The sequence below is a fragment of the Dendronephthya gigantea genome, unplaced genomic scaffold (genome assembly GCF_004324835.1).
Source record: "Dendronephthya gigantea isolate DGI-Jeju-01 unplaced genomic scaffold, DenGig_1.0 000243F, whole genome shotgun sequence".
Lineage (NCBI taxonomy): Eukaryota > Metazoa > Cnidaria > Anthozoa > Malacalcyonacea > Nephtheidae > Dendronephthya > Dendronephthya gigantea.
Window position 1 is genome coordinate 155142 of NW_021163253.1, and position 25354 is coordinate 180495.

Consider the following 25354-nt stretch of genomic DNA (forward strand, 5'->3'; position numbering starts at 1 on the left):
TATACGCACACGTGCCACGTAAAAGGTTTAAATGAATGATACTTATAAAACCAAAAAAATATTTGATGGAGATGTTTTTGCTGGCATAGAAAAACTCAGTCTTAGAAAATATTAACTTTACGTGCGCATACGCACGCAAGTGGAGATAGCAATGGCGCGGTGCGATTATTTATGTACGTGTATACTTGACACACCCTAGCTCCCAAATGTGCTCCCTATCTATTAAACTTCAATTCAAGGGCAAGACGCTCGCTGCATTTTCGCGCCTGATAATGATATTCTCGGGCCTGATAAGTATTTTTCGCGCCTGATAATGATGAGCTCGCCACCACGGAGGAAATTGTGAAATAAACAGTCAACCGTCAACCATGGCCACAGCATTCATCTTAAGCGAATCTAGGATGATTTTGGATCTTCTGTCACTTGTTTTCGCTGCTTTTTTCTTTTAGGCAGACCTCAAAAGTCAAAAGGTTTTAAAACGATAGATTTGGGTAGCGGGCTCACTTTGCACCCTGGGCAGTGGTATTTACCATTTACTTCGGTAGTTACTTTATGTGACCCCTATTATAATGTATCACATATTATAGTGTATCACATACCTTAGTCCTCCTCAGTCTCCCTCAGCCATCCTTAGCCCTCCTTAGACATCCTTAGCCCTCCTTTGGCCTCCTTACACCACCTTAGCCCTCCTTAGCCCTCCTTAGGCCTCCTTAGCCCTCCTTAGCCCACCTTAGACCTCCTTAGCCATCCTTAGACATCCTTAGCCCTCCTTAGCCCTCCTTTGGCCTCCTTACACCACCTTAGCACTCCTTAGCACTCCTTAGCCCTCCTTAGCCCTCCTTAGGCCTCCTTAGCCCTCCTTAGCCCACCTTAGACCTCCTTAGCCATCCTTAGCCCTCCTTAGACATCCTTAGCCCTCCTTAGACATCCTTAGCCCTCCTTTGGCCTCCTTACACCACCTTAGCACACCTTAGCACTCCTTAGCCCTCCTTAGCCCTCCTTAGGCCTCCTTAGCCCTCCTTAGCCCACCTTAGACCTCCTTAGCCATCCTTAGCCCTCCTTAGACATCCTTAGCCCTCCTTAGACATCCTTAGCCCTCCTTTGGCCTCCTTACACCACCTTAGCACACCTTAGCACTCCTTAGCCCTCCTTAGCCCTCCTTAGGCCTCCTTAGCCCTCCTTAGCCCACCTTAGACCTCCTTAGCCATCCTTAGCCCTCCTTAGACATCCTTAGCCCTCCTTAGCCCTCCTTTGGCCTCCTTACACCACCTTAGCACTCCTTAGCCCTCCTTAGCCCTCCTTAGACCTCCTTAGGCCTCCTTAGCCCTCCTTAGCTCTTCTTAGGCCTCCTTAGCCCTCCTTAGCCCACCTTAGACCTCCTTAGCCCTCCTTAGCCCTCCTTAGACATCCTTAGCTCTCCTTAGCCCTCCTTAGGCCTCCTTAGGCCTCCTTAGCCCTCCTTTGGCCTCCTTAGCCCACCTTAGCCCTCCTTAGACATCCTTAGCCCTCCTTTGGCCTCCTTACACCACCTTAGCCCTCCTTAGCCCTCCTTAGCCCTCCTTAGCCCACCTTAGACCTCCTTAGCCATCCTTAGCCCTCCTTAGACATCCTTAGCCCTCCTTTGGCCTCCTTAGCCCTCCTTAGCCCACCTTAGACCTCCTTAGCCCTCCTTAGACATCCTTAGCTCTCCTTAGCCCTCCTTAGGCCTCCTTAGGCCTCCTTAGCCCTCCTTTGGCCTCCTTAGCCCACCTTAGCCCTCCTTAGACATCCTTAGCCCTCCTTTGGCCTCCTTACACCACCTTAGCCCTCCTTAGCCCTCCTTAGCCCTCCTTAGCCCTCCTTAGCCCACCTTAGACCTCCTTAGCCATCCTTAGCCCTCCTTAGACCTCCTTAGCCCTCCTTAGCCCTCCTTAGCCCTCCTTAGGCCTCCTTAGGCCTCCTTAGCCCTCCTTTGGCCTCCTTAGCCCTCCTTTGGCCTCCTTAGCCCTCCTTAGCCCACCTTAGACCTCCTTAGCCATCCTTAGCCCTCCTTAGACCTCCTTAGCCCTCCTTAGCCCTCCTTAGACATCCTTAGCTCTCCTTAGCCCTCCTTAGGCCTCCTTAGGCCTCCTTAGCCCTCCTTTGGCCTCCTTAGCCCACCTTAGCCCTCCTTAGACCACCTTAGCCTTCCTTAGGCCTCCTTAGCCATCCTTAGCCATCCTTAGCCCTCCTTTGGCCTCCTTAGACCACCTTAGCCCTCCTTAGACCACCTTAGCCCTCCTTAGCCCTCCTTTGGCCTCCTTAGCCCTCCTTAGCCCACCTTAGCCCTCCTTAGACATCCTTAGCCCTCCTTAGACATCCTTAGGCCTCCTTAGACATCCTTAGCTCCCCTTAGCCCTCCTTAGGCCTCCTTAGGCCTCCTTAGACATCCTTAGCTCCCCTTAGCCCTCCTTAGGCCTCCTTAGGCCTCCTTAGCCCTCCTTTGGCCTCCTTAGACATCCTTAGCCCTCCTTAGGCCTCCTTAGCCCTCCTTAGACCACCTTAGCCCTCCTTAGCCCTCCTTAGGCCTCCTTAGCTCCCCTTAGCCCTCCTTAGGCCTCCTTAGCTCCCCTTAGCCCTCCTTAGGCCTCCTTAGCCCTCCTTTGGCCTCCTTAGCCCACCTTAGCCCTCCTTAGGCCTCCTTAGCCCTCCTTAGACCACCTTAGCCCTCCTTAGACCACCTTAGCTCCCCTTAGCCCTCCTTAGGCCTCCTTAGCCCTCCTTTGGCCTCCTTAGCCCACCTTAGCCCTCCTTAGGCCTCCTTAGCCCTCCTTAGACCACCTTAGCCCTCCTTAGACCACCTTAGCCCTCCTTAGCCCTCCTTAGGCCTCCTTAGCCCTCCTTAGCCCTCCTTAGACATCCTTAGCCTTCCTTAGCCCTCCTTAGGCCTCCTTACCCCTCCTTAGCTTACCTTAGACCTCCTCAGCCCACCTTAGACCTCCTTAGCCCTCCTTAGCCCTCCTTAGACCTCCTTAAACCTCCTTAAACCTCCTTAGACCGCCTTAGCCCTCCTTAGCCCACCTTAGACTTCCTTAGCCCTCCTTAGCTTTCCTTTGACCGCCTTAGCCTACCTTAGACCTCCTTAGCCGTCTATACATCTTCTTATTTCTTTCCAAAAATATATCACATTACACGGAAAATACATAACATACCTTTTAAAGTGCTACCGCAACGAAATTTTTGACCCCATTTTTATTGGCTCAATTTAAAGTTCTCACTTTCCTGATTTCATTTTTGAAAACATAATCAAAATTGGCTTTCTCAAAAGATTTTTATAGCTTTCCAAAGTCGCGATTTTTGCCACTTAGACATGCGAACTTTTGCTCCGCCATAATGTAGTTTGTGACGTAGAAAAGAGTACCGATTCTTAGCATGGCGTAAAAATACTAGTGTTAAGTAGCCTCATCGACGAAGAAGCTGCGTTTCTTACAGTCCCTACTAAGCCAGTATTCATCAAAATTATTAAATATCTATACATATGTTCCTAACGAAAAAATGGATCGCCAAAGTCGAAGAAAATATTGAATTTTGTTCCGACTTTCTGTTTCATGGTGCGGTTCTTTGCGCGGCTAAGTCGATTTCAAAGATTCGTATATGACTCTTGTTTAGCAAGATCCCTTAAATAAAAGAGTATCGAAAGAAGATTCTGTGCATACATTTGATGTCTGAACTGATCGTAGCACAAGTTGAAAGCTAACTGATATATAGGCAAAGGCTGATTTTACCATCAATGCGGAGATACTTTGCGCGCACATGCATTCATGCTGAATAAAGCTGATGTTGGCCTTGGTGTCTTAATGTGCACGGCGAGTGCCGTTTCATAAGACATTGAAGTTCAATTTAAATCAGCAAGGATGGTGTTTCTTGAGTATTTATGCATGTAGATAAAAGGACCTGTGTTAGTGTGTGTTTCAGTTTGATATATTTCGATACGCGCTATTGCAAAACAGTGGCAATGTGGCATTTACAATAGCCAGTATATTACTGTTTATGGTTTGCGGGAATATATCGCATAGCATACACCAATATTATCAGTAACAAGGACATCATATCATTGCCTTCGTCTTGTTTTACTGAAAGGCTAAGCAGTTTTTTTAAGTTCTTCAAGATCGTCTTACGTAGGACTTTGTGGCATAAAGGACTATGCGGCACAAGATATACATGCTTATAAATGGCATATATTACTACATTATATCTCTGTCAGACGGGCTAAGACTAGTTTGAATTTTCTAACAAATCGGCGTATATTTTCAGACCCTTTACCAGGCATTTCTTCAATATATGTTAGTTAACAGAATTAACTTCCATTTCAAAATAAAATGATTTGGTTCTCCGCGTCAAGATCGAAAATTTGAAGCGGACAACACACAAGCTATATATATTACCATAAGCTTCGAAATATCGGTACTCGTTATGACGTCACATCAGCAAACATGGCGGCTATAAAAGTTCGCATTTGATACCGAGGTTTGAGGGTAAAATTAGTCAACTTCTACTTAACACACAAAAGTCATATATACATCAAATTGTTTCTAAAAGGCTGAATATTTGTTTAGGCTAATAAAAATCGGGTCGAAAATTTCGTTGCAGTAGCACTTTAAGGAGGTCTAAGGTAGGCTAAGGAAGGCTAAGGAGAGCTAAGGATGTCTAAGGAGGGCTAAGGAGGGCTAAGGAGGCCTAAGGAGAGCTAAGGATGTCTAAGGAGGGCTAAGGAGGGCTAAGGAGGCCTAAGGAGGGCTAAGGAGGCCCAAGGAGGGCTAAGGTGGGCTAAGGAGGCCAAAGGAGTGCTAAGGAGGGCTAAGGAGGCCTAAGGAGGGCTAAGGGGAGCTAAGGATGTCTAAGGAGGGCTAAGGAGGCCTAAGGAGGGCTAAGGAGGCCTAAGGAGGGCTAAGGTGGGCTAAGGAGGCCAAAGGAGGGCTAAGGAGGGCTAAGGAGGCCTAAGGAGGGCTAAGGGGAGCTAAGGAGGCCTAAGGAGGGCTAAGGAGGGCTAAGGTGGTCTAAGGAGGGCTAAGGTGGTCCAAGGAGGGCTAAGGAGTGGTAAGGAGGCCTAAGGAGGGCTAAGGAGGGCTAAGGATGTCTAAGGAGGGCTAAGAAGGGCTAAGGAGGGCTAAGGAGGCCTAAGGAGGGCTAAAGAGGGCTAAGGTGGTCTAAGGAGGGCTAAGGAGGCCTAAGGAGGGCTAAGGTGGTCTAAGGAGGGCTAAGGTGGTCCAAGGAGGGCTAAGGATGGCTAAGGAGGTCTAAGGTGGGCTAAGGAGGGCTAAGGAGGCCTAAGGAGGGCTAAGGAGTGCTAAGGTGGTGTAAGGAGGCCAACGGAGGGCTAAGGAGGGCTAAGGATGTCTAAGGAGGGCTAAGGATGGCTAAGGAGGTCTAAGGTGGGCTAAGGAGGGCTAAGCAGGCCTAAGGAGGGCTAAGGAGGGCTAAGGAGTGCTAAGGTGGTGTAAGGAGGCCAAAGGAGGGCTAAGGATGTCTAAGGAGGGCTAAGGATGGCTAAGGAGGTCTAAGGTGGGCTAAGGAGGGCTAAGGAGGCCTAAGGAGGGCTAAGGAGTGCTAAGGAGGCCTAAGGAGGGCTAAGGTGGTCTAAGGAGGGCTAAGGTGGTCCAAGGAGGGCTAAGGAAAGCTAAGGAGGGCTAAGGATGTCTAAGGAGGGCTAAGAAGGGCTAAGGAGGGCTAAGGAGGCCTAAGGAGGGCTAAGAAGGGCTAAGGATGTCTAAGGAGGGCTAAGGATGGCTAAGGAGGTCTAAGGTGGGCTAAGGAGGGCTAAGGAGGCCTAAGGAGGGCTAAGGAGTGCTAAGGTGGTGTAAGGAGGCCAAAGGAGGGCTAAGGAGGGCTAAGGATGTCTAAGGAGGGCTAAGGATGGCTAAGGAGGTCTAAGGTGGGCTAAGGAGGGCTAAGCAGGCCTAAGGAGGGCTAAGGAGTGCTAAGGAGTGCTAAGGTGGTGTAAGGAGGCCAAAGGAGGGCTAAGGAGGGCTAAGGATGTCTAAGGAGGGCTAAGGATGGCTAAGGAGGTCTAAGGTGGGCTAAGGAGGGCTAAGGAGGGCTAAGGAGGCCTAAGGAGGGCTAAGGAGGGCTAAGGTGTGCTAAGGTGGTGTAAGGAGGCCAAAGGAGGGCTAAGGATGTCTAAGGAGGGCTAAGGATGGCTAAGGAGGTCTAAGGTGGGCTAAGGAGGGCTAAGCAGGCCTAAGGAGGGCTAAGGAGGGCTAAGGAGTGCTAAGGTGGTGTAAGGAGGCCAAAGGAGGGCTAAGGATGTCTAAGGAGGGCTAAGGATGGCTAAGGAGGTCTAAGGTGGGCTAAGGAGGGCTAAGGAGGCCTAAGGAGGGCTAAGGAGTGCTAAGGAGGCCTAAGGAGGGCTAAGGTGGTCTAAGGAGGGCTAAGGTGGTCCAAGGAGGGCTAAGGAAAGCTAAGGAGGGCTAAGGATGTCTAAGGAGGGCTAAGAAGGGCTAAGGAGGGCTAAGGAGGCCTAAGGAGGGCTAAGAAGGGCTAAAGATGTCTAAGGAGGGCTAAGGATGGCTAAGGAGGTGTAAGGTGGGCTAAGGAGGGCTAAGGAGGGCTAAGGAGTGCTAAGGTGGTGTAAGGAGGCCAAAGGAGGGCTAAGGAGGGCTAAGGATGTCTAAGGAGGGCTAAGGATGGCTAAGGAGGTCTAAGGTGGGCTAAGGAGGGCTAAGGAGTGCTAAGGTGGGCTAAGGAGGGCTAAGGAGGTCTAAGGTGGGCTAAGGTGGGCTAAGGAGGGCTAAGCAGGCCTAAGGAGGGCTAAGGAGTGCTAAGGAGTGCTAAGGTGGTGTAAGGAGGCCAAAGGAGGGCTAAGGAGGGCTAAGGATGTCTAAGGAGGGCTAAGGATGGCTAAGGAGGTCTAAGGTGGGCTAAGGAGGGCTAAGGAGTGCTAAGGTGGTGTAAGGAGGCCAAAGGAGGGCTAAGGATGTCTAAGGAGGGCTAAGGATGGCTAAGGAGGTCTAAGGTGGGCTAAGGAGGGCTAAGCAGGCCTAAGGAGGGCTAAGGAGGGCTAAGGAGTGCTAAGGTGGTGTAAGGAGGCCAAAGGAGGGCTAAGGATGTCTAAGGAGGGCTAAGGATGGCTGAGGGAGACTGAGGAGGACTAAGTATGTGATACACTATAATATGTGATACATTATAATAGGGGTCACATAAAGTAACTACCTTTACTTCTAATAATTTTATAAATAAATCGTAATCATAGTAATTCATTCGTTATTCCAGCCGGTTTTTACTTACAGTTTTTTCTATTGTGGTACATTGGGTTAGTTATCATCATGGATTTACCAGACAGTAGTGAAACCTATATGCTAAAAGAATATTGGAACAAAAGGTTTGCTGTTGAAGACAATTTTGAATGGTGTAAAAGCTACTGTGATTTTAGGCACTTAACAATCCAACATGTTAGAAAATGTGATAGAATTTTAATGTTAGGTTGTGGTAATAGTAGGTTAAGTGAAGAAATGTATAATGATGGATATACAAATATTGTGAATATTGACTATTCCCCAGTTGTTATTGAGAAAATGAGGCAAAAACATCAAGAACTTATTGGAATGGAATATTTGCAAATGGATATTACAAAAATGACTTTCGATAAGAATTCATTTGATGTTATTATAGAGAAGGGAACTTTAGATACTCTCCTAGTGGACGAGAAAAATTTATGGAACCCATCAGAACATAGCCGCAAGTTTATGCATACTGTTCTTTTACAGGTATGAAACTATTCAAAATTGCCCACCATTGCCAATTATATTAGCTGAAAGCTAAATAGATAAAAATTATTGAATTAATGTAAGTTTCTTAACAACATGTACCAGCAAACATTTTAGTAATATGATTAATGGATAGGAAAAAACTAAAACTTAATTTGGTTTCTCAGATTGGTTGTCCCTAATCCTAGCTATATTTGAAATTGAAAACCTTTACATTTTTTCCTACAGATTTCTCAGATCCTAAAGATTGGAGGGCGTTTTATATCTGTGGCATTTTCACAGCCACACTTCAGGAAGCTGTACCTTGCTAAGTCTGAGTATAACTGGTCAATTACAACAAATATCTTTGGCTATTACTTTCGCTATTTTTTCTATGTTATGGAAAAAGGTAGAGAACTAAGTAATGATGACAAGAACCTGGAGGTTTCTCAAAACAAGAAAATATGTGAGGGGGACCAGCAATGCATATCTTTTTCTGAATTAGAAGAAGACAATGATGAAAACTTTTTAAAAAATATTTCAAATATATTTTAATAAATAAACATTTATATGCAGTTTTTATGCAGTTGTACACAGACTACTGCTAGTCAGTTAGTTTGTGACAAAGAAAATTTTTAACTTTCTAAAATCCATGAACTTTATACTAAATGTGATAAATAAACAGATAGTGCAGGCTAATTTTAAAAATTTATATTTATATCAAGTACTGTCAGTTGCTTTATGGAAGTAGACGAAACTCGTGAAATAAACCTATTGCCTGCTGAAATGACTATCTCTCACTTTACTTGGGATCAGTGGACTCTATATGCTTGGGATCTTACATTAAAGTTGTATTTATCTGCTTTTGGCGTAACATATCGGTTGCATCAGAACGGAGAAACGATAGTAATTATGGAGCTGTGAGCATCTAATCAATTGTCTTACTGTTTTCGACGAAACCGAAGTGCAACATATAAACGAGTTTTATCACGTTTTCTGGAGCGGCTTTCACGTTCATTCACGTAGAACCTTAGCCTTTCTGACTTCTGCGCCCTCTGGTAATCTGGTTCCTCAAAATTATGGTAATTTGTTTTGCTCCGCGCATACATGAAGTACATCAACAGGGAAGTTAAACATGGCGGAAGCCAGGAGTGATGAGATCAATGATCAGGTCAATAGCTCACAAAAAAGATCATTGGTTGGCGAAATTGAGAATAAAAGCTCTAAGAAAGTGAAGCATGATGCAATGAGTGATTTCAAATTGGTGAAAGTTCTTTCAGAGAATGCTAGGAATAAAACAATAATTTTGCATTTGCAAGGTCAGTAGTTTTGTACAGTTGTGCTACGAATGCATATCAATCAATAAAAAATTATGAATAAAATACCAGTCTATCTGTCGTATCATTCTGGCACATCTAAAAGTGTTATTTTCAAAAATTTGAAGTGAGCTTCGAGTTCGAAATGTTAGCCATAGATGGGGTCAAATCTATTGAATTGGGGTTGATCTCTAACCTTTAATAGTGTAAATTCTGATTGTCTCACATGCTGATTGTCTTTATTCCTTCGTTTAGATAAAATTGAGCATAAAGATGCTGTGTCTATTCTTGAAAAGACCCCATTTTCTAATACCATGATTGACAAGATTCTTTCCAGTGATGGTCAGATGAAAGTGCAATTTAACAATGATATTTACTCTCAACTTCTTTGCAAGTTTCCAGAAGAAATCAATTTTGTGAAGAATACACTGATATATCCAGCTACTGAAAAACATGTCAAAAAATATTCAGCTCAACAATTTTACTTAGTGGCGGAAACACCAGATGTTTATAAAAAAGTCACTCTTCCATTCATTAAAGAACAAGCTGTTCATTTACAGGTAAAATATGTCACCCGAATAGCAGATTATTTCACATGATTCTGGTAATACCTTAGTATTGATGTAATGATGTAATCTATCTCATAGCTAATAAAGTCTTAAAGTATTCTGCCTATGGCAATTGTGATTGTAAAACTGACTCTTCATAAAGTTTTTTAATAAGCGATGTGAAGAGGACATAAGAAAAACTAAATATTGCAGAATAAGTGGTAAACGTATTGTATATTTTGTTATAATTTAGTGGGTGTATAATATTTTGGAGAAGAAAGCAGAATCAGATCGGATCATATATGAAGATTCACATTCTGAACATGGCTTTATCGTTTTACCTGATCTCAAGTGGGAACAAACACAAATGAAAAGTCTTTATGTTATGGCAATTTGTTATAAACATGGAATAAATACATTACGGGATTTGAATTCTTCACATTTACCACTTCTAAAGAATATTCTTCAACAAGGATCAGTAAGAAACCTTTACCCTCAATCTGCCTCAGTAATGAAATTGATACATGAAAATTAATGAAAAATGTCTTGAAAGAAATTGATATTCTTGTAAAACTGTTCTGAAAGTAATATAGGTATATATTTATCTTATAGGAGGCAATCCTGAAGACTTACAATGTTTACCCATCACAACTTCGTGTGTTCGTTCATTACCAGCCAACTTACTATCATTTTCACGTGCATTTCACGCATGTAGAGTACGAGGCACCTGGTAGTGTTGCTGGAAGAGCTCATCTCTTGCAAGATATCATAGATAACATTGAAAATATTGACAGCAATTATTATGCAAAGAGGACTTTACATTTTCAAATCAGTGGAAACAACAGCCTCTTTTCTTGTTTGAAAGCTGCAGGGGTTGTTAATGAAATAGATGCTGATAGCTAGACAGCCTTACAGTTGATATATATTTTATACTGTTGAATGTTAGTTAAATAGGTTTCCCATAGTGCACCTGCCTCTTACTGAACTGTATACAGTGATCGTACAGTATAACGAAAGTTTGCTGCCAATTGTTGGGATTGAAAAAAATGGTTTTAATCATCCCCTTTGAATACTCCGTCTTTATATTGGATAGAAAGTTGCTATAACACACGCAGGACGAATGAGAATGGACTGTGGAGGAGTTAAGTCAAGTGATGGTTGTACGCAGCTGAATAAAAATGTTTAATCCAGTCTACTGTAGATCAGTCTTATGACATCACAATTTGATTAATTTTCTGCATCGCGTCTAAAAGCGTGCGTCGTATTTCACCAAAGATTTTAAAAATTAAGATTTGTGCATGCAGGTAAGAAATTTCTCTTGAACTTTAATCTATTTTGCATGACTCTCAGCACTGACTCGGTCCAGCGGGTTTCGGTCGGGTTGGGTATTGTAACTAATGGTTCTAATTCGAACCTGTGGTAAGAATCACATTATTATTTAACGGACTGATGGTGATTATAGTGTTACGGAGAGTTGCTACACTCGAGAGTTGCATGGTGCTAAAATTATAAGTTACACATGTCAAGCTAGGAGAGGCACAACACAAGAGTCGGCAAGGGCCAATTTGTGTGACCTGCTTCGAGACTGCCAAATCTAAGCTCAATTTTACACAGCACGAAAGAAAGCCTGAACTTTTAGTACAGAAGATAATTTTCCACACTACATTGACATTACAGATGACTGTATGGAGAGTGTGTCTAGAGAAACAATGGGAATTTCAACCAACGTGTATGTCTATAAACTATTATTACTGGCATGTGTAGTTTTTCTGGCTCCATTCTGGATACCATTTGCAATAGCTGTTATAGCAACAACACTTGTCTTCATTGGAGGATTACTGACAATATTTTCGATGCCTGCTGCTTTCATTTTATCTTTCGTTTTGGGAATATTTGCCTTGTTACTGTTCTTGAGTGCTAGCGTACCGGCAGTGACGCAGTTACGACATAAAATCTTGCATCGTATCCAGCATTCGTTAGACGCCGAGAGCATTGGCCGCTTGAAATGGATGCCTTTCATTAAACCTTTTCGGAGAAGTGAAGTTGAAATTCAGGAAGTGGAGAATTCTGGAGCCGACGTAGAGATAAAAGATTCTTGGGACGAATTTACATAGATAGGAATGAAATACATGTCGGTTGTATAACAATGAAAGCACAAAAACCAGCAAAGAAACTGGAAAGAACATACTTTATTAAATACGACTAATAAAATCTATATAATTTTAACTATTACACCCTCCAATGTAACCTATAACCATGAACTGATTCCTAATTCAATGTTTCTTATAATCGTCGTCAATCTCTCGTACAGAAAATAAAATAAGATGAACGAATTCCGTTATACTTTCTCTATTTTGGGATTAAACCGATGCATACTGCGCCGGAATCGGAAAAAATACTATGCAAGATGGCGACTTGCAAACTGTACCAAATAATGGTCCCGAAGTATTAATAGCCCGCAGAACTAACTATTGCAAAAGAAAGATCTAAAAGACTGAACCAAGTATATTTTATGTTTTCATTTGCATTCGAATGAGAAACGTCTCCTGAGTTTCGTTTTAAAAGAAATTAAGACATCTTTTACGAGCTGTAAATAGAATTGAAATTGGGCAATTTATATGATTTTAAATAGTTTTTTCAATTCAATCATTAACTGCCAATCACTTTTTTGAAGGTCGTCTCTGAAGTATTCTTTAACAGCGTCAATTGATTCCCGAGATATCTGTAAAGGATTTTGTGAGGACAGATATTATGTAAATGCCTTACTCTAATTGCTATGTGATGTATCATTTATTGACTGAAGTATTGACTTACTTTACTAACAAGTGGATCTGTATAATCAAAATGACGACCATACATCTTGGGTGCTTCTCCAGGAATTGGTTCGATTTTAACACAGACTTCCATTCCCTTAGTCGCTTTCTCCACAGGTTTATGGTTCGTCTCAATTCCAGTCACAATGCCAATGTCAACAAACTATAATACAAAAATCATACTGAAATATACTACGGCTACGTACGTTGTATATAAAATTCCGGCTTTCAGTCCACTGTAGTGATTAGGTTATAGAAACGACTTTCAAGAAAGACAATCACACCACACGGGTGCTAAAGACGCATAATTCATTGTCACAACGAAGACAATAACCTCAACCCCACTTACCTCTTTGCTAGGAACACATATCGGAGTTCCTTCTTTGACAATACCAGCATCAACAGCAACGCCAAGCACTATGGGATCTCGAGTATTGAAGATGTGTTCAGTGAGAACCCGTAACTTACATGGAAATATCGCAATGTGCTTGAATTCATCTCGTCTCTTTTGTTTTAATTCCTGTAAAAATAGTTCATCATCTCTCAATTGTAGCTTTTTCCAAACTTTTCCCGCACCCCCCTCCCCTCTTCCCCAGCCAAAGACGAAAGTGTTCATGTCAGGTTTCCACTGTTTTAAGCAATTCCAATGATCAAGAGGTAACTTATATACAACGCGCAAATAAAACTGGGAGTAAAGAAACACAGCTTACCTCCCTGTAGCTCATAAACTTATCAAATAGATGATAAATAATATCAGCTGTAAATATTTTTACACCAAGATTATCTGCAAGTTCCTGGGCATCACGTTCGACTTTTACATCAAATGCGAGAATGACTGCAAACCTAAAAATCCAGTCACATGATTTCACATATACATGCACAAGAGTATTTAACCTCAATATTATAATTATCTCATTATTGGTCATAAATACTTACTGATTATCATGCTCCAACATCACTGAGGCTTTCATAACATCTTTCTTATGAACTGGACCAACACTAACACTACAATACTGAAAACAATAACACCGTGTCAGATAAAAATTCTAAAAATACAAGCTATAATTTATTCTGCTGCTACAGACGTAATTAAGGTGGCTCCCTAGGGTTTCTGAAAAAAAATTATTAATAGAAAAGTGGGAAATTTGAACACAAATTGTTACAAACATTTGTTGTAATATCTAGTTTCACGTTTTCCATAGAAATACTCCATTTCAAAGTTTAAAATTACGAGTAAACAGTACCTCAATTGAATTTTTTAAGTACATACCGGTATTTTTGAAGTTTTCAAGAATTCTAAGAGAGCCTCCAGAGAACCAAGTGTTGAGGCTTGTACACAGACTCCTTTGTCAGCAACTTTGATCGATTTCAGTGTCTGTTGAACAATTTCGTTTACGTCTCTCTAAAAAATGTGTCAATTACATGCTTCGTAAAAACTGAAAACAAATCTCGTATGCCGAAAAAGCAACAGTAAATCTATAATATAAAGATAAATTGTGGGAAATAGTTGTTTTGATACACCTGGAAATTTTAAAGATAGTTCAAATAAAATCTATACAGCGGCGAATTATTGTGGCAAATAGAAGCTAACTGAGCTCTTGCGCGTGCAGCACATTTTTTTTATCTGGGGCGTACATAAATATCTTAGCTCTGAATCATCTTTGACAAACATTGTAATAGACGTTCACCTTAAGTACTTCAATCTCGTCTTCTTCATAAGCCACAAACAAAGGCGATCCTGCAAGCGCCTTATCAAGTTCCTTTCCGGTGATTTTCACCCCTTGTGCTGCTTCAATTTCTTTAAATTCTTTATAATGATTCTTTACCCGGAGTTCTTTCAAAGGTTGGGGCATGAGTAAAGCTCGTATCTGGGTTACAATAGGACCTTGTATTCCCCCCAATACAATTGTTTGAGATTCTGCTAAACGACCATTCGTCAAAATTACATCAATCGTTGTCCCTAATCCAGTTATAGCCTTTACCTAGAACGTTTAGAGGCGCAACTTTATTTAGTTAGTTTGATTCGTAACCATTGGTTGGGAAAAGTATGAAAAAGGATTGAAAGATGCCACAGGACAAACATAATCGTTGGCATTATTCGAAAGCATGCTGGTAAAAGGACTTTGCTATAGTGTCAATGGAACATACCTCAAGCACAGTGCACTGCAGTTCCTCTGAGTAGGATAATCTTTGAGCTAGTTTAGTCTGACATAGTTTGACAATCAATGAAATCAGGTCACCCATGCCATCCCCAGTGTGAGCTGATGTAGGGACCAGAGATATGTAAGTCTTGGCGTCAACATTTTTATTAAATAATATAGCGTTTAATCCCTGTATATAAAAATTACATTAGTCATTCATGAATATCAGCAGAAAATAGTTTTGATGGTATTAAAATAGCGATCCCGAATTCGTATAGATTTAGAACACAATTTGAACTGTGTTAAGATAAGCATAGGGCAATATATTTCTAACCTCTTCAGCAAATTCCCCGATAATTTTATTCATTCGCTCTTCAAACTCTTGTTTTGTACCTCTTCCTTGTTTCTTAAGAGTATCTATAATACTCGAGTTTGGACCTCGTTTCCATTCGTACAATCGATCAACCTTAAAAAGTGGTAATATTAAATAGAAAACCAGTCACGTTTCCAAGCATAAGGTGCAATATTAGGTACAGCTTTTAAACACTGTTTATACACTGTTTAGTTTTTCATTTTCATACCTTATTTAAGGCAACGACAAAAGGTGTTTTCTTATTTCTTAGTAAATTTATAGATTCAATTGTTTGCGGTTCTAGACCGTGCATAATATCAACAACAAGAATTGCCATATCGCATAATGTTGAACCTCGTGATCGCAAGTTACTATAAAACAAGAAAATTTAATAAAAACTGTGTCATATGATTTACTACTTTTACGACTTACGATTTAAAAAGGCGATCTTATTGCATGACGATTTTTTACTTTGGCTTTTTTTCTTTAAATAATTGATATAACCTGGCTTCCAAGAATTGATATAATTCTCCCCCCATGATTGTGCTCTGTTCCAAAAAACATTATGGTACCTGAAAGATTCATGGCCAGGTGTGTCTATGATCAGCAAAGCAGGTATTTTCATGTCAAACTCTGTAAACTATAGATTGAAAAAGAATACAATCGTGACGTCACGACAACACTGCGTCATCATAATACAACTAATGGTATAAAAGGCGCGAAATTAAAATTTTAATTTACAAATAGTTTCCGGCACAAAAAATAATAGATGCACAAAAAAATAATAGATATACTCAAGCAGATCAGCTCGATGAATTGTACATACGTCTTTAATCATTTTCGTCTGTTGTTTTATCGCATCACTTGGGACGTTAGTTGCTCCAATCTGTTGAGTAATTCCTCCTGCTTCACCATCTTGCACATGAGAATGACGGATCTTAATATTGAACGAAAACATGTATCGCATGCACATGACTGATTTGGAAGTGTACAATTTTTTTTGTATTTTCTAACCTTATCTAGTATTTTGGTTTTTCCTGTGTCCACATGACCCATCACACAAATCACAGGTGACCGTAATTTCTCCTTCGATCGGGCTGCTTCTGCCTTCTCCCTTCGTTTCTAGGAAGAAAAATTGTTTTGGTTTGAAGGCTTAGGCTAAGTATAGCTAAGAACGAATTTACAATAAATACCTTTATTCTGGCTTCAGCTCTGAAAAATTCTCTTTCTTCTTTAGATAGCGATTCATCTTCTTCATATTCGTCTTCAGATTCACTTTCCGTATCTTCACCAGATTCACTTTCTTCTTCTTGTCCATTTTCGTCTTCACTCTCATCTTCACTTGTCTCTTCGTCTTCATCCTCCCCACCTTCATCCTCATTAATTTCACCCGAGGCTTTCTAGAAAAATTCAAACAATTTCAAGTGAGTGGTGATCAGAAAACGTGTTGCTTTGAAAAAATAATTGAAAATTGGAGGGAACTCATTATTGAACTACTGCAGTTCGTTCAACACAAAATAATAAAAGGTTAGTACCTGTTGTGTTTCAGTAGTGGCAGTATCTGTAACAGAAGTTAAGTTAGCATTTGTAATTTTTATTAATGGCAGTAAAATTAGTTAATCATGGTTCGTGTCTAAATAACCCAACTTAATCTCTACGGCGTCTATACTATATTTCATGCGACTTTTTTTCTTTTTCCTAAAAAAATGACAGGATGCACCTTGCAGGTTTAGTAAAGTTTTTTATTCAGTCTTTTTGCACGGAAGGGAATAGCGAATGAGATGAACATGACGTTCACTAATCGCAAAACTGACTTGATCTTTATTTTACTGCACTAAGCTGTTTGTGAGAAGATTGAGCACTTTTTAGAACCTAGGACATTCCTGAAAAGACCTAGGACAAAAAATGATTTACACCTTTATCGCTTTCCTCATCTTGATCATCCCAGGTCTCTTTTACATCATCTTCCTGAATCTCAGACTAAAAATAAATCACAAAATAATGCAGTGATTTCTTTAAATACTTTTTACGCGTGAGACTGGAGTAAAGATTACGGTTGATTGAAGATTTAAAAGGGTTGAAAACCTTGTTCAAAATCGTATCATGGATAAATAGACAGAAATTCAATATAGATCTCGACAGAAAACAAACACTCGCTTTTCCTCTTCTCTTTTGCCAGCTGAAGCACCCTCGTTCCCAGGTTTTTCGCGTACTGCTTTTGGCAAACGTAGTACGCGAAAAACCTGGGAATGAGGATGCAACTGAAGCTAAAAATGACTACGTCTTCCACGTTGTTTGAACCAGGCCTAAAGACCTCATACACATTATCATATGTAATGCAGAAGTAATAAATCTCATTACCTTATCTTCAATGTTTTCTTTAGTTTCTTTTACTGTCTCTGTTGGATTGTCTTCTAAAAATACATTAATTTCCCTTTTTATGATACATAGTCTGATATATAGTCTGATGCAGTTTCCTGTCCAAGCATAGGCAGCCCAATGGCGACTCGCGTGTTCAGGCAATGTAGGCATTATATAGTATATATATATCCTATATATATACTATATAATGCCTACATTGCCTGAACACGCGAGTCGCCATTGGGCTGCCTATGGTCCAAGTAAGTTCATCAGTACACCTTATTTTTGTATAACAATAGAAAACTTAGTAACGCCTTTTTTCCCAGTTTAGTATTCAGTTTAATAGGTGCAGAGTTCATTGCCTGGTCGTGTGCGAACACTGTTACGATCATCAGGCAACGCAAAACCCTTGTTTAGGTCTGGTGACGAACGTTTTCTTTTGCTTTGCTCCCTATGAAAAATATTGTACTGACTTGACTGACAATAAGTTCACCTGCGTTTTCTAGTTCACCGTCTGCTGTTGTATCTTCGGGCTTATCTTGGAATTGCTTTTGCTTCTTTTTATAACCATATCGAACAGGTTTCTTTCCGTCACCCGGGTCTGAACCGCTACGATTTGGAATTGCAATTCCTAAATAGATCAGCACGTTTCATTGAGCAATTGCTGAAATTCCTGTTTACATTATTTTTCTTGTTCTGTAATTGATATATATACATATGCAATAGTCTACATACCACGCAAATTTTGCACGCTTAGACTTTAACTAACAGTGCATCCCGCAACTTGCACATGCGTATCGCTCGCTACTAATGATGTATTACGAACCTTGTGCTCGCATAGCCTCCAACTGTGCTTCAACTTGAGCTTTTCTTGTTTCTGAGCTGGAGTCAAGAATTTTCCTTCCTGTTTCAACCTCATTTTTCGCTCCTGTTGAAATAATAATTATCATATTACATTAACGTGCTTTCTGAAGTGAAGTGATCGAACTATGTACTGCACTGTACTTGTCATACATAGGAAAATGAATTTATGTAACCTTTTCCTTTTCCTTACTAACCTTTTCTTTTTGTTTTTGTCTCTCTTTACGTTCTTTTTCAAGTCGAATCTATAAAAAAACAAAGCAATAATTTGTACTCACTATAGTTGGTTTAGTATCGCACTTGTGGTGGTCGAGCGCGATCACATAGCACATAGAGATCCACCACAAGTTCATAAAATGACTTCTCACATATGACCCATTAGAGCACAACGTACCTTTTCCAGTCGTCGATTTTCAGCTTCCTCCAGTGCCTTTACTTTAGCTTCTTCTTCTTGCCTTAATCTTTCCTGTTCGAGTTTTGCTTTCTCAAGAGCCTCTTGCATTTGCTTGATCATCCCCCTCGCAGGTTTCTTAACTTTAGGCGCTTCCTCTTCCTTTACTTTCTTTTTCTTTTTTTTCTTCTTCTTTTTATCTTCCCCATCTTCCACTTCATCTTGCTCCTTCACTCCAGACGTTCCCTCCTCTGCACCTTCTTCATGTTCTGTCTTTTCAACTTTTACAGATTTTTCATGATCCTCAATATCTATTGATGAATAACTGCAACAGTTATCACTTACCTAAAATCTATTGTATCTGTTGTGAAAGACTGTTGACATTTAATGATTGGGCGCACTTAATAACAAATCGTGAAGGCAGATCTTTCTGTAGTTTATGGAAAATCTCATGCCAACACTATGTTTTGGTATATTACTACTTAGGGCCTACTTAGTGTAGATATAGATATTGAAAGAAAAGTAATTCAATGTACCTGCTGTTTTATTACCCTCCCCTAAATGTGATTCTTCTAAATTTTCAGGATCGTCAACTTTTTCAGTTTTTTCAGTTTTTGTTTCCTTTGTTTTTTTTTTCTGAGCATCCTTCTTTTTCTTGTCTCGTTCTTTTTTCTCAGCTCTCTTTTGTGCTGCTGTTTTGACAGTTGTTTCTTCTTCCTCATCAGCTTTTTCATGCTCATCCTCTTCATTTTTTGTTTTATTTTTCTTTGCTTTCCTTTTCTCTTTCTTAAAATTATGTTCATCCTCATCAGAGTTTACTTCCTTTATACTCTCATCATTGCCCACAGTGCTTTCTTTAGTAAAAACATTATCATTGCTTGATTTACTTTCCAAATCTTGGTCTTCCTCACTTGTTTTATTTTCTACTTTTCCTTTTTTTGTTTTTTTATCTTTTTTTACTCTTTCATTTGGTTCAATTTCATCACCCATGTCATCAATATCCTCCACATCAAGCAATCCAAAACTTGATTGTGGACCAACATTGTTTGTTGTTTCATCTTCATCTGATGAAACTGCCCCTTTCCCTTTTTTGTGTTTCTTTTTTTTCTTGGCATTTTCATTGTCATTACCAACTTCACTCTGGAAAAGATTTTATCAGATTGCACAATTTTGCTTACATTTCAATGATTAATACAATCCAAATAAAATTTAAGCTACCTTGTGAAGGCTTTCTTGGTTTTATATTCTTACATTATAGCTTCATGCTATAGTTAGAACTATGCATTTTATGAAACAACAGAATGATGATTAACAATACCTTGGTACCAGTATCATCTTCAGCACTGCCTAACTTCATCTGCTCAATCTCATTTGCAACCTCATCTTCCCTGAAAATATCATTTTAAATAATTAACTCGCAATGACGAATAAGCCATTATGTTGGGGGTACTACATTTTTCAAAATTATAAGCATAAGACTTCCTTGGAATGGCTGTCTTTAATTTTATGAATTTATTCTTTAATAAATGGTATGTGAATGGTATGAAAATGGTATTTATATATAATGACTATGAAACAATTACAACTAATTTACCAGTCATCACTATCTTTTCTCTTTCCCCTCCTTTTTTCTTTCTTTTGAGGCATTTTTAAACTGCTCTTAACACAAAGGTTTCAGATGGCATACTCTTCCTTTACTTCCAAAAACTCCAGTCACTCTGTGATGCAATATTGAAAAAAATTAATTTCTAACATGAAACACAAGATGTAACTCAACACCATTTCAGCACCTTTGTTTTCACTAGTGTATCAAATCAAGGAAACCTCATGACTTTACTATTGTACATGTACTCGCTTGATTTGCTATATTGCACCAGGATTGCATCATCTTAATTGAACTGATTGAAGTAAATATAAACGCTGTTATTTTATAAATAGCAAGACACAAAAAAGTATAAATTGTATCTCTTGTCATAAATTTACAAATTAAAAATCAATTTAACTAACACATAATTAAACAGGTTATCTTTTTATAACCCCCAAAATATTTTTTCTAGTCTGAAGTCCAACTATTTTCGGTAACACGTGTATCAAAAAAGAATAACCCGAAATTTCTAGTCACATACTATTAATTCAGACTACCATGATCAAAATAAAATAAAAACTCTACATACCACTTAAAATACTATACAAACAGATCACATAATCTATATAAAAGTTTAAATTGTTCAATAAGAAAATGTTAAAAACTTTTACATCAGAAATTTTGTATATTTCTTAGTTATAAAATTTTCCCAATGTGATTTTATTCTGTGATTAATCATTAGTTCCCAGCTCTCTCGTTAGGTCACCAGCGGAAGTGCAGAGAGAATTTCGAACGTCATATATTTTATACATGTCACGAAAATTGATTGTAAATAAGATTTTACATAATTAATCTGCATTTTTTAGATATTATAGATTACGTTTGAAATCAAAGATCCAGGCTTGTTCAATATGTTCGCTTTAAAACTGTTATTTATTTGCGTCGGCTGTATTTTAAACTGTTGTGATGAAACAGAGGGCGCTAATTATGGTTAGTATTATAAATAGCAACAACTTGTAAATATAAAATATAAAAACGTTTCCAGGACGCCAATAAAAACCTTCTAAAAATAGCTTACAATTAGTAGCTGCTAATTGTAGCACCATCATGTAAATTGGCTATATGGCCAATTTACTATTGAATTTTAAACACAAAAAATGTTGCAATTTGAATGAATTTATGTTGGTGCTGCAATATACCCAGTCACAAGGTGTTGTGGACTACAGACTGCAATGTCTGGACAAATAAGCACATCACTATATCTTTATGGTTTTGTCTGGACTATTCAAGATACATAAATGGTTAGACCTGACCCACCTATGACCCCAACAAAGCTAACAAAATATTACATTGTTGGGAGTAAATGGTTGTATAAAGTATAATTATGGTTAATAACCTCTATTATATACAAACAATATCATTACAATTATAAATAATGCTTTTTGTTCAAGATAATCTTCACAGAACAAACAGAAGTAGCAATTTAACAATCTGTGAACGACGTCAACACAAGATATCAAACCTATCTCCCACGGCTGGTTATATTGGTGCTTCTGTGGCAATTCTCATGTTTGGAAGTAATTTTGTTCCTGTGAAGAAAATAACCACAGGAGATGGTAAGTGCCAAGACAGAATAAATAAACCATATCTTGTTTATTATTTGGATGTATGTGGAGGCTTATAAGCAAAAACATTTCCTTATGTCACTTCTAAGCATAACATATGGAAATACACATTCCTGCTCCCAGGTGTAGTAGTGTATAGTGAGTTCTACTAGTAACTACACTATATATGGACTATGGAGTACTGTATGGCTGCCAATATTATACATCAATGACCTTGTTTTCTATTATACCAATTTAGGTGTTTTCTTTCAATGGATAGTTTGTCTAGGGATATGGATATTAGGATTATTTGTTCATCTTTACAATGGAGATGAAAGGAAATTTTTTCCTTTGGTAATGGTCGGAGGAGCTATCTGGTGTACTGGAAATATGTGTGTTGTTCCTGTTATTAAAACAATTGGTTTAGCAATGGGGTTATTAATTTGGGGAACTCTTAATCTAATAGCAGGATGGGCAACAGGCAGGTATTAAATGTATCAATGAATATGATCCTCACTCCATTGTGTTCCATTTTTTGGATGCAACTGCAGTCACCTTCAAAACTTATACAGGTTACTAGTGTGGTAACTTGCTCTAAATGCAAAGAAAGCCTTTCTACTATATGCATACATTACATACATTTTATACATATATACTGTAGATTTGGGACATTTGGATTAATTTGTGAGCAACCAGTACAGCATTCTGCAATGAACTATATTGGAGTCATGTTAGCAATGATAAGGTATTTCTCGTAATAATTTTTGAACTTTCTTCTGATATCTGCACACACATGCACCTCTTTTTCTATATTTCAATTTAATTTTGTATCAAATTGAAAAGCTGAAGGGAATTAGGACTGCTGTGTATTCTTTTAAAAATATTTTTGTCTTTCAAAGCCTTGGAATGTTTATTTTCATCAAAAGTGAAGATCCAACAGAGAATATTGCTTCTGCAAATGTATGTTAATGATTAGCCTGACTATTATACATATCAATTTAAAATACAAAAATTACAGAGTATACAAAACTATCTTTTTTAAATTATGTTTAATTTGAAACTTTTTAGACAAGTTTCAGTAATAGCCGTGGCGATAACAACTTAGTTCAAGATGACGACGATGAAGAAAATGTTTATCTGCTTGCGGGCGTAAAGCAAGACAGCGACTCCTCTTGGGTTGACCATTTTTCGAAAAACCAGAAGCGATTTATGTACGTTCACAACGTTCACAATTGAAAACAGAAACATTAGTTAAATTGGTAAAGTTTTATAAAACCTCGTATCCATAAAGTCTGAGGTCGGTCCTGAAGTGTGAAGAACAAGACAAAGTTTGGTTTGAATCTTTTAATGGCCTTTTCACAGCGTTTCCAGTTCGACGTCTATATCTATATTGAAGAAAATTTCTTGATTAATCCACAATAAATTTAATCACTCATTATCACTAAGAAAACGTCCCGTGCTATTGCATGCCGGGTAGGCTGTGTGCACACGAGTGTCGTTTGCCTTTATCGTTTTGACGCCCTTTCCACATGATCCAAGGGGAAATATGCTCAATATGTTAAATTAGCGTCTTTGAAACCGTTTTGGTATGAAAGCGAAAATGAAAACGTCATGTGTGCATATAGTTTTAGTAACTGATCCGTGTCCTGTAGAAAAACGCCATACCCATGCAGGTTCTCTTTTGAGGTTGGCAACATGATCGTAACTGATTCATTGTCTATTGCCTCTTAGTGGTTCTTACTAAATTGCCAAATAAATGAATTACGACATGGCTGTATGGTTATAAGTCATTTTATAATGTTAATGATGATTTGTTTGTGTTTTTTTAGTGGAATATTTCTGTCTGTTGTGTCGGGTATTTTATACGGCATCAGTTTTGTTCCAGTGTATATTATTCAGAAAAACAACGAAGATGCTCCAGATGATGGTATATATATAGTAGCTAATTATAGTTTATTCATGCACGTGCTATTAATTAGATGTTTGTAATCATGAGCACTCTCTAGTTCACAGGTCGGAAGCAACTGCTCGAAACATGCTTCTCTTTATTTCATGCCAACGAATTATGCGTCGCTAAAAATAACGCGATTTTGAAAGAAGAAACATTAGAAAATTTACCTCACTCAATTCTTTTAATATACTGCATGCATGTGAGACTGATTTTATACATTTTATACTTGTTTTTTTCTGTTTTCAACAGGAATACAATACGCGTTTTCTCAGTTTAGTGGCACTCTCCTAGCTAGCACGGTCTACTTTCTCATATATTGTCTTTACAAAAGAAATAAACCAGACATATATTCTGAAGCTGTCGCGCCAGGATTCTTGTCGGGAATATTATGGGCAGTTGGAGATGGTAGGTAAAAATAAATAGAAGAGCGAGGCATCTTCACTTATAGTATGTTTACTCTCCGAAGAGATTAAGAGTAAGAGTTTATAGTTACATTACTATATATACTTGTTCCATAACAAATCCAGGATGCATTAGTTTTTTAGACTTTAGTCCACTTCATTTTAACATACGTTAATTAAATTTTATCAACTGATAGCAATTGCAAAACTAATTTTTGTTGATGCCTTCCTTTAACTTATAGTTGGTTGGTTTGTTGCAAATACCTATTTATCAGAGTCCGTCAGTTTTCCAATTGTAACAACTGTGAGTACAGTTTATATTTATATTTATGCATGCATGAGTTACATGACCGGTAGGATATGATCAAGGATATGATTACTATAAATTTTGTTTGTTTGTCCTAGGGACCAGGAATTATTGCTTCCATATGGGGAATATTTGTATTTAGAGAAATAACGGTAAGATGTGAATTCTTTGCCTTCCATATCTACGACTTAAAAAGTAGTTTTAGCTTTTTCTTTTTACAGGGATGGAAAAATTTTCTTCTTCTCGGGGTGGCAATGTGCTTTGCAGTCAGTGGATCGGTAGTGACTGGTTTCTCAAAATGAACGCAAAATAGGTTTTCATACAAAGTTATAAATATTATATTCGTGAATTTAAATAATTTAATAATTTAATAAATGCATCTAACATGTAATACATTTAATACTGAATAATTTGTTTAACAATGTATATTAATATTAAATAATTTTAACAAAAGTTGTCACGTTTACTTATCTTTATTTTGTTCACTTCACTCCAAGTCAAAATTAGAGTATTTCACAACACAGGGCATATTAATACGGGATTAATTTCAGTATTGTCAAGCAAATATACGTTTCCTGAGGGTGAGACAACATTATGTAAACAACTGTAACAAAAGCAAATAAGATGCGATTGTGCACAAATTGCTTTAAAATTGGAATTCGTACAACCAGATGACATTGATAGTAATATTTAGATTTACCTCTTGTCGTCATCTCCACCGGCATCGACTGAACTGTCCTGACAGTCCTGTGTCCACGTGGTAACTTAAAATAAATTTTTGGAAATTGATTCATTAATGGTAGCATGCAGATGTGTTTATAAATGCAAAGACTACCATCGTTCATCGACCTTAGGGGGAATTAAGTAAATCAGTAAGATGCATATCCATAGGGATAACCGTGTACACGATTCTTAAGTTTTTGGTGCCAGACGGTATTGTGCATGTTCTACGAATCAGATTTTAAATACTTATAGTTGTTTCTCTAAGTTTTCATCATGAAATATGATATTCCGTACTTACCG

The 25354-nt window shown here is 38.7% G+C and overlaps 4 protein-coding genes across 4 annotated transcripts; 3 read left to right on the top strand and 1 right to left on the bottom strand.

The window, feature by feature from the left end:
- The first annotated feature begins 7256 nt into the window (after positions 1–7256).
- Positions 7257–8346, top strand: LOC114540629 (EEF1A lysine methyltransferase 4-like). The gene is made up of 2 exons (XM_028560751.1): positions 7257–7721; positions 7950–8346. Exons 1-2 carry the CDS (start codon positions 7281–7283, stop codon positions 8253–8255), a joined length of 747 nt encoding a protein of 248 aa, XP_028416552.1. The 5' UTR covers positions 7257–7280; the 3' UTR covers positions 8256–8346.
- A 488-nt stretch (positions 8347–8834) lies between these two features.
- Positions 8835–10849, top strand: LOC114540626 (m7GpppX diphosphatase-like). The gene is made up of 4 exons (XM_028560747.1): positions 8835–9019; positions 9272–9576; positions 9818–10042; positions 10177–10849. Exons 1-4 carry the CDS (start codon positions 8836–8838, stop codon positions 10465–10467), a joined length of 1005 nt encoding a protein of 334 aa, XP_028416548.1. The 5' UTR covers position 8835; the 3' UTR covers positions 10468–10849.
- Positions 10850–11758: 909 nt separating this feature from the next.
- On the bottom strand, positions 11759–20792 carry LOC114540621 (eukaryotic translation initiation factor 5B-like). The gene is given in 26 exon segments (XM_028560744.1): positions 11759–12286; positions 12379–12540; positions 12727–12897; positions 13088–13220; positions 13314–13390; positions 13648–13779; positions 14066–14359; positions 14526–14708; positions 14853–14984; positions 15100–15241; positions 15443–15510; positions 15697–15807; positions 15885–15992; positions 16064–16270; positions 16406–16431; positions 16787–16850; positions 17232–17284; positions 17725–17862; positions 18058–18102; positions 18105–18159; positions 18290–18337; positions 18487–18794; positions 19020–19623; positions 19802–19871; positions 20078–20201; positions 20658–20792. Coding segments are annotated over 25 exon segments (3492 nt in total). The 5' UTR covers positions 20131–20201; positions 20658–20792; the 3' UTR covers positions 11759–12178.
- Positions 20793–20890: 98 nt separating this feature from the next.
- Positions 20891–24706, top strand: LOC114540619 (transmembrane protein 144-like). The gene is made up of 11 exons (XM_028560742.1): positions 20891–21058; positions 21520–21684; positions 21932–22157; positions 22334–22417; positions 22572–22632; positions 22741–22883; positions 23502–23599; positions 23873–24028; positions 24267–24328; positions 24430–24483; positions 24553–24706. The coding sequence occupies exons 1-11, from the start codon at positions 20980–20982 to the stop codon at positions 24631–24633; spliced, it is 1209 nt and encodes a 402-aa protein (XP_028416543.1). The 5' UTR covers positions 20891–20979; the 3' UTR covers positions 24634–24706.
- The last annotated feature ends 648 nt before the right edge of the window (positions 24707–25354 follow it).

Bases quoted from the DNA above. Each gene is read 5' to 3' on its own strand.
- LOC114540619 (XM_028560742.1), top strand. From the start codon at position 20,980: ATGTTCGCTTTAAAACTGTTATTTATTTGCGTCGGCTGTATTTTAAAC. The intron at 21,059-21,519 runs GTTAGTATTATA...TTTTTGTTCAAG, and splicing joins AACAGAGGGCGCTAATTATG to ATAATCTTCACAGAACAAAC. The intron at 22,158-22,333 runs GTATTAAATGTA...TATATACTGTAG, and splicing joins GCAGGATGGGCAACAGGCAG to ATTTGGGACATTTGGATTAA.
- LOC114540629 (XM_028560751.1), top strand. From the start codon at position 7,281: ATGGATTTACCAGACAGTAGTGAAACCTATATGCTAAAAGAATATTGG. The intron at 7,722-7,949 runs GTATGAAACTAT...TTTTTCCTACAG, and splicing joins TGCATACTGTTCTTTTACAG to ATTTCTCAGATCCTAAAGAT.
- LOC114540626 (XM_028560747.1), top strand. From the start codon at position 8,836: ATGGCGGAAGCCAGGAGTGATGAGATCAATGATCAGGTCAATAGCTCA. The intron at 9,020-9,271 runs GTCAGTAGTTTT...TCCTTCGTTTAG, and splicing joins AATAATTTTGCATTTGCAAG to ATAAAATTGAGCATAAAGAT. The intron at 10,043-10,176 runs GTAAGAAACCTT...TTTATCTTATAG, and splicing joins ATATTCTTCAACAAGGATCA to GAGGCAATCCTGAAGACTTA.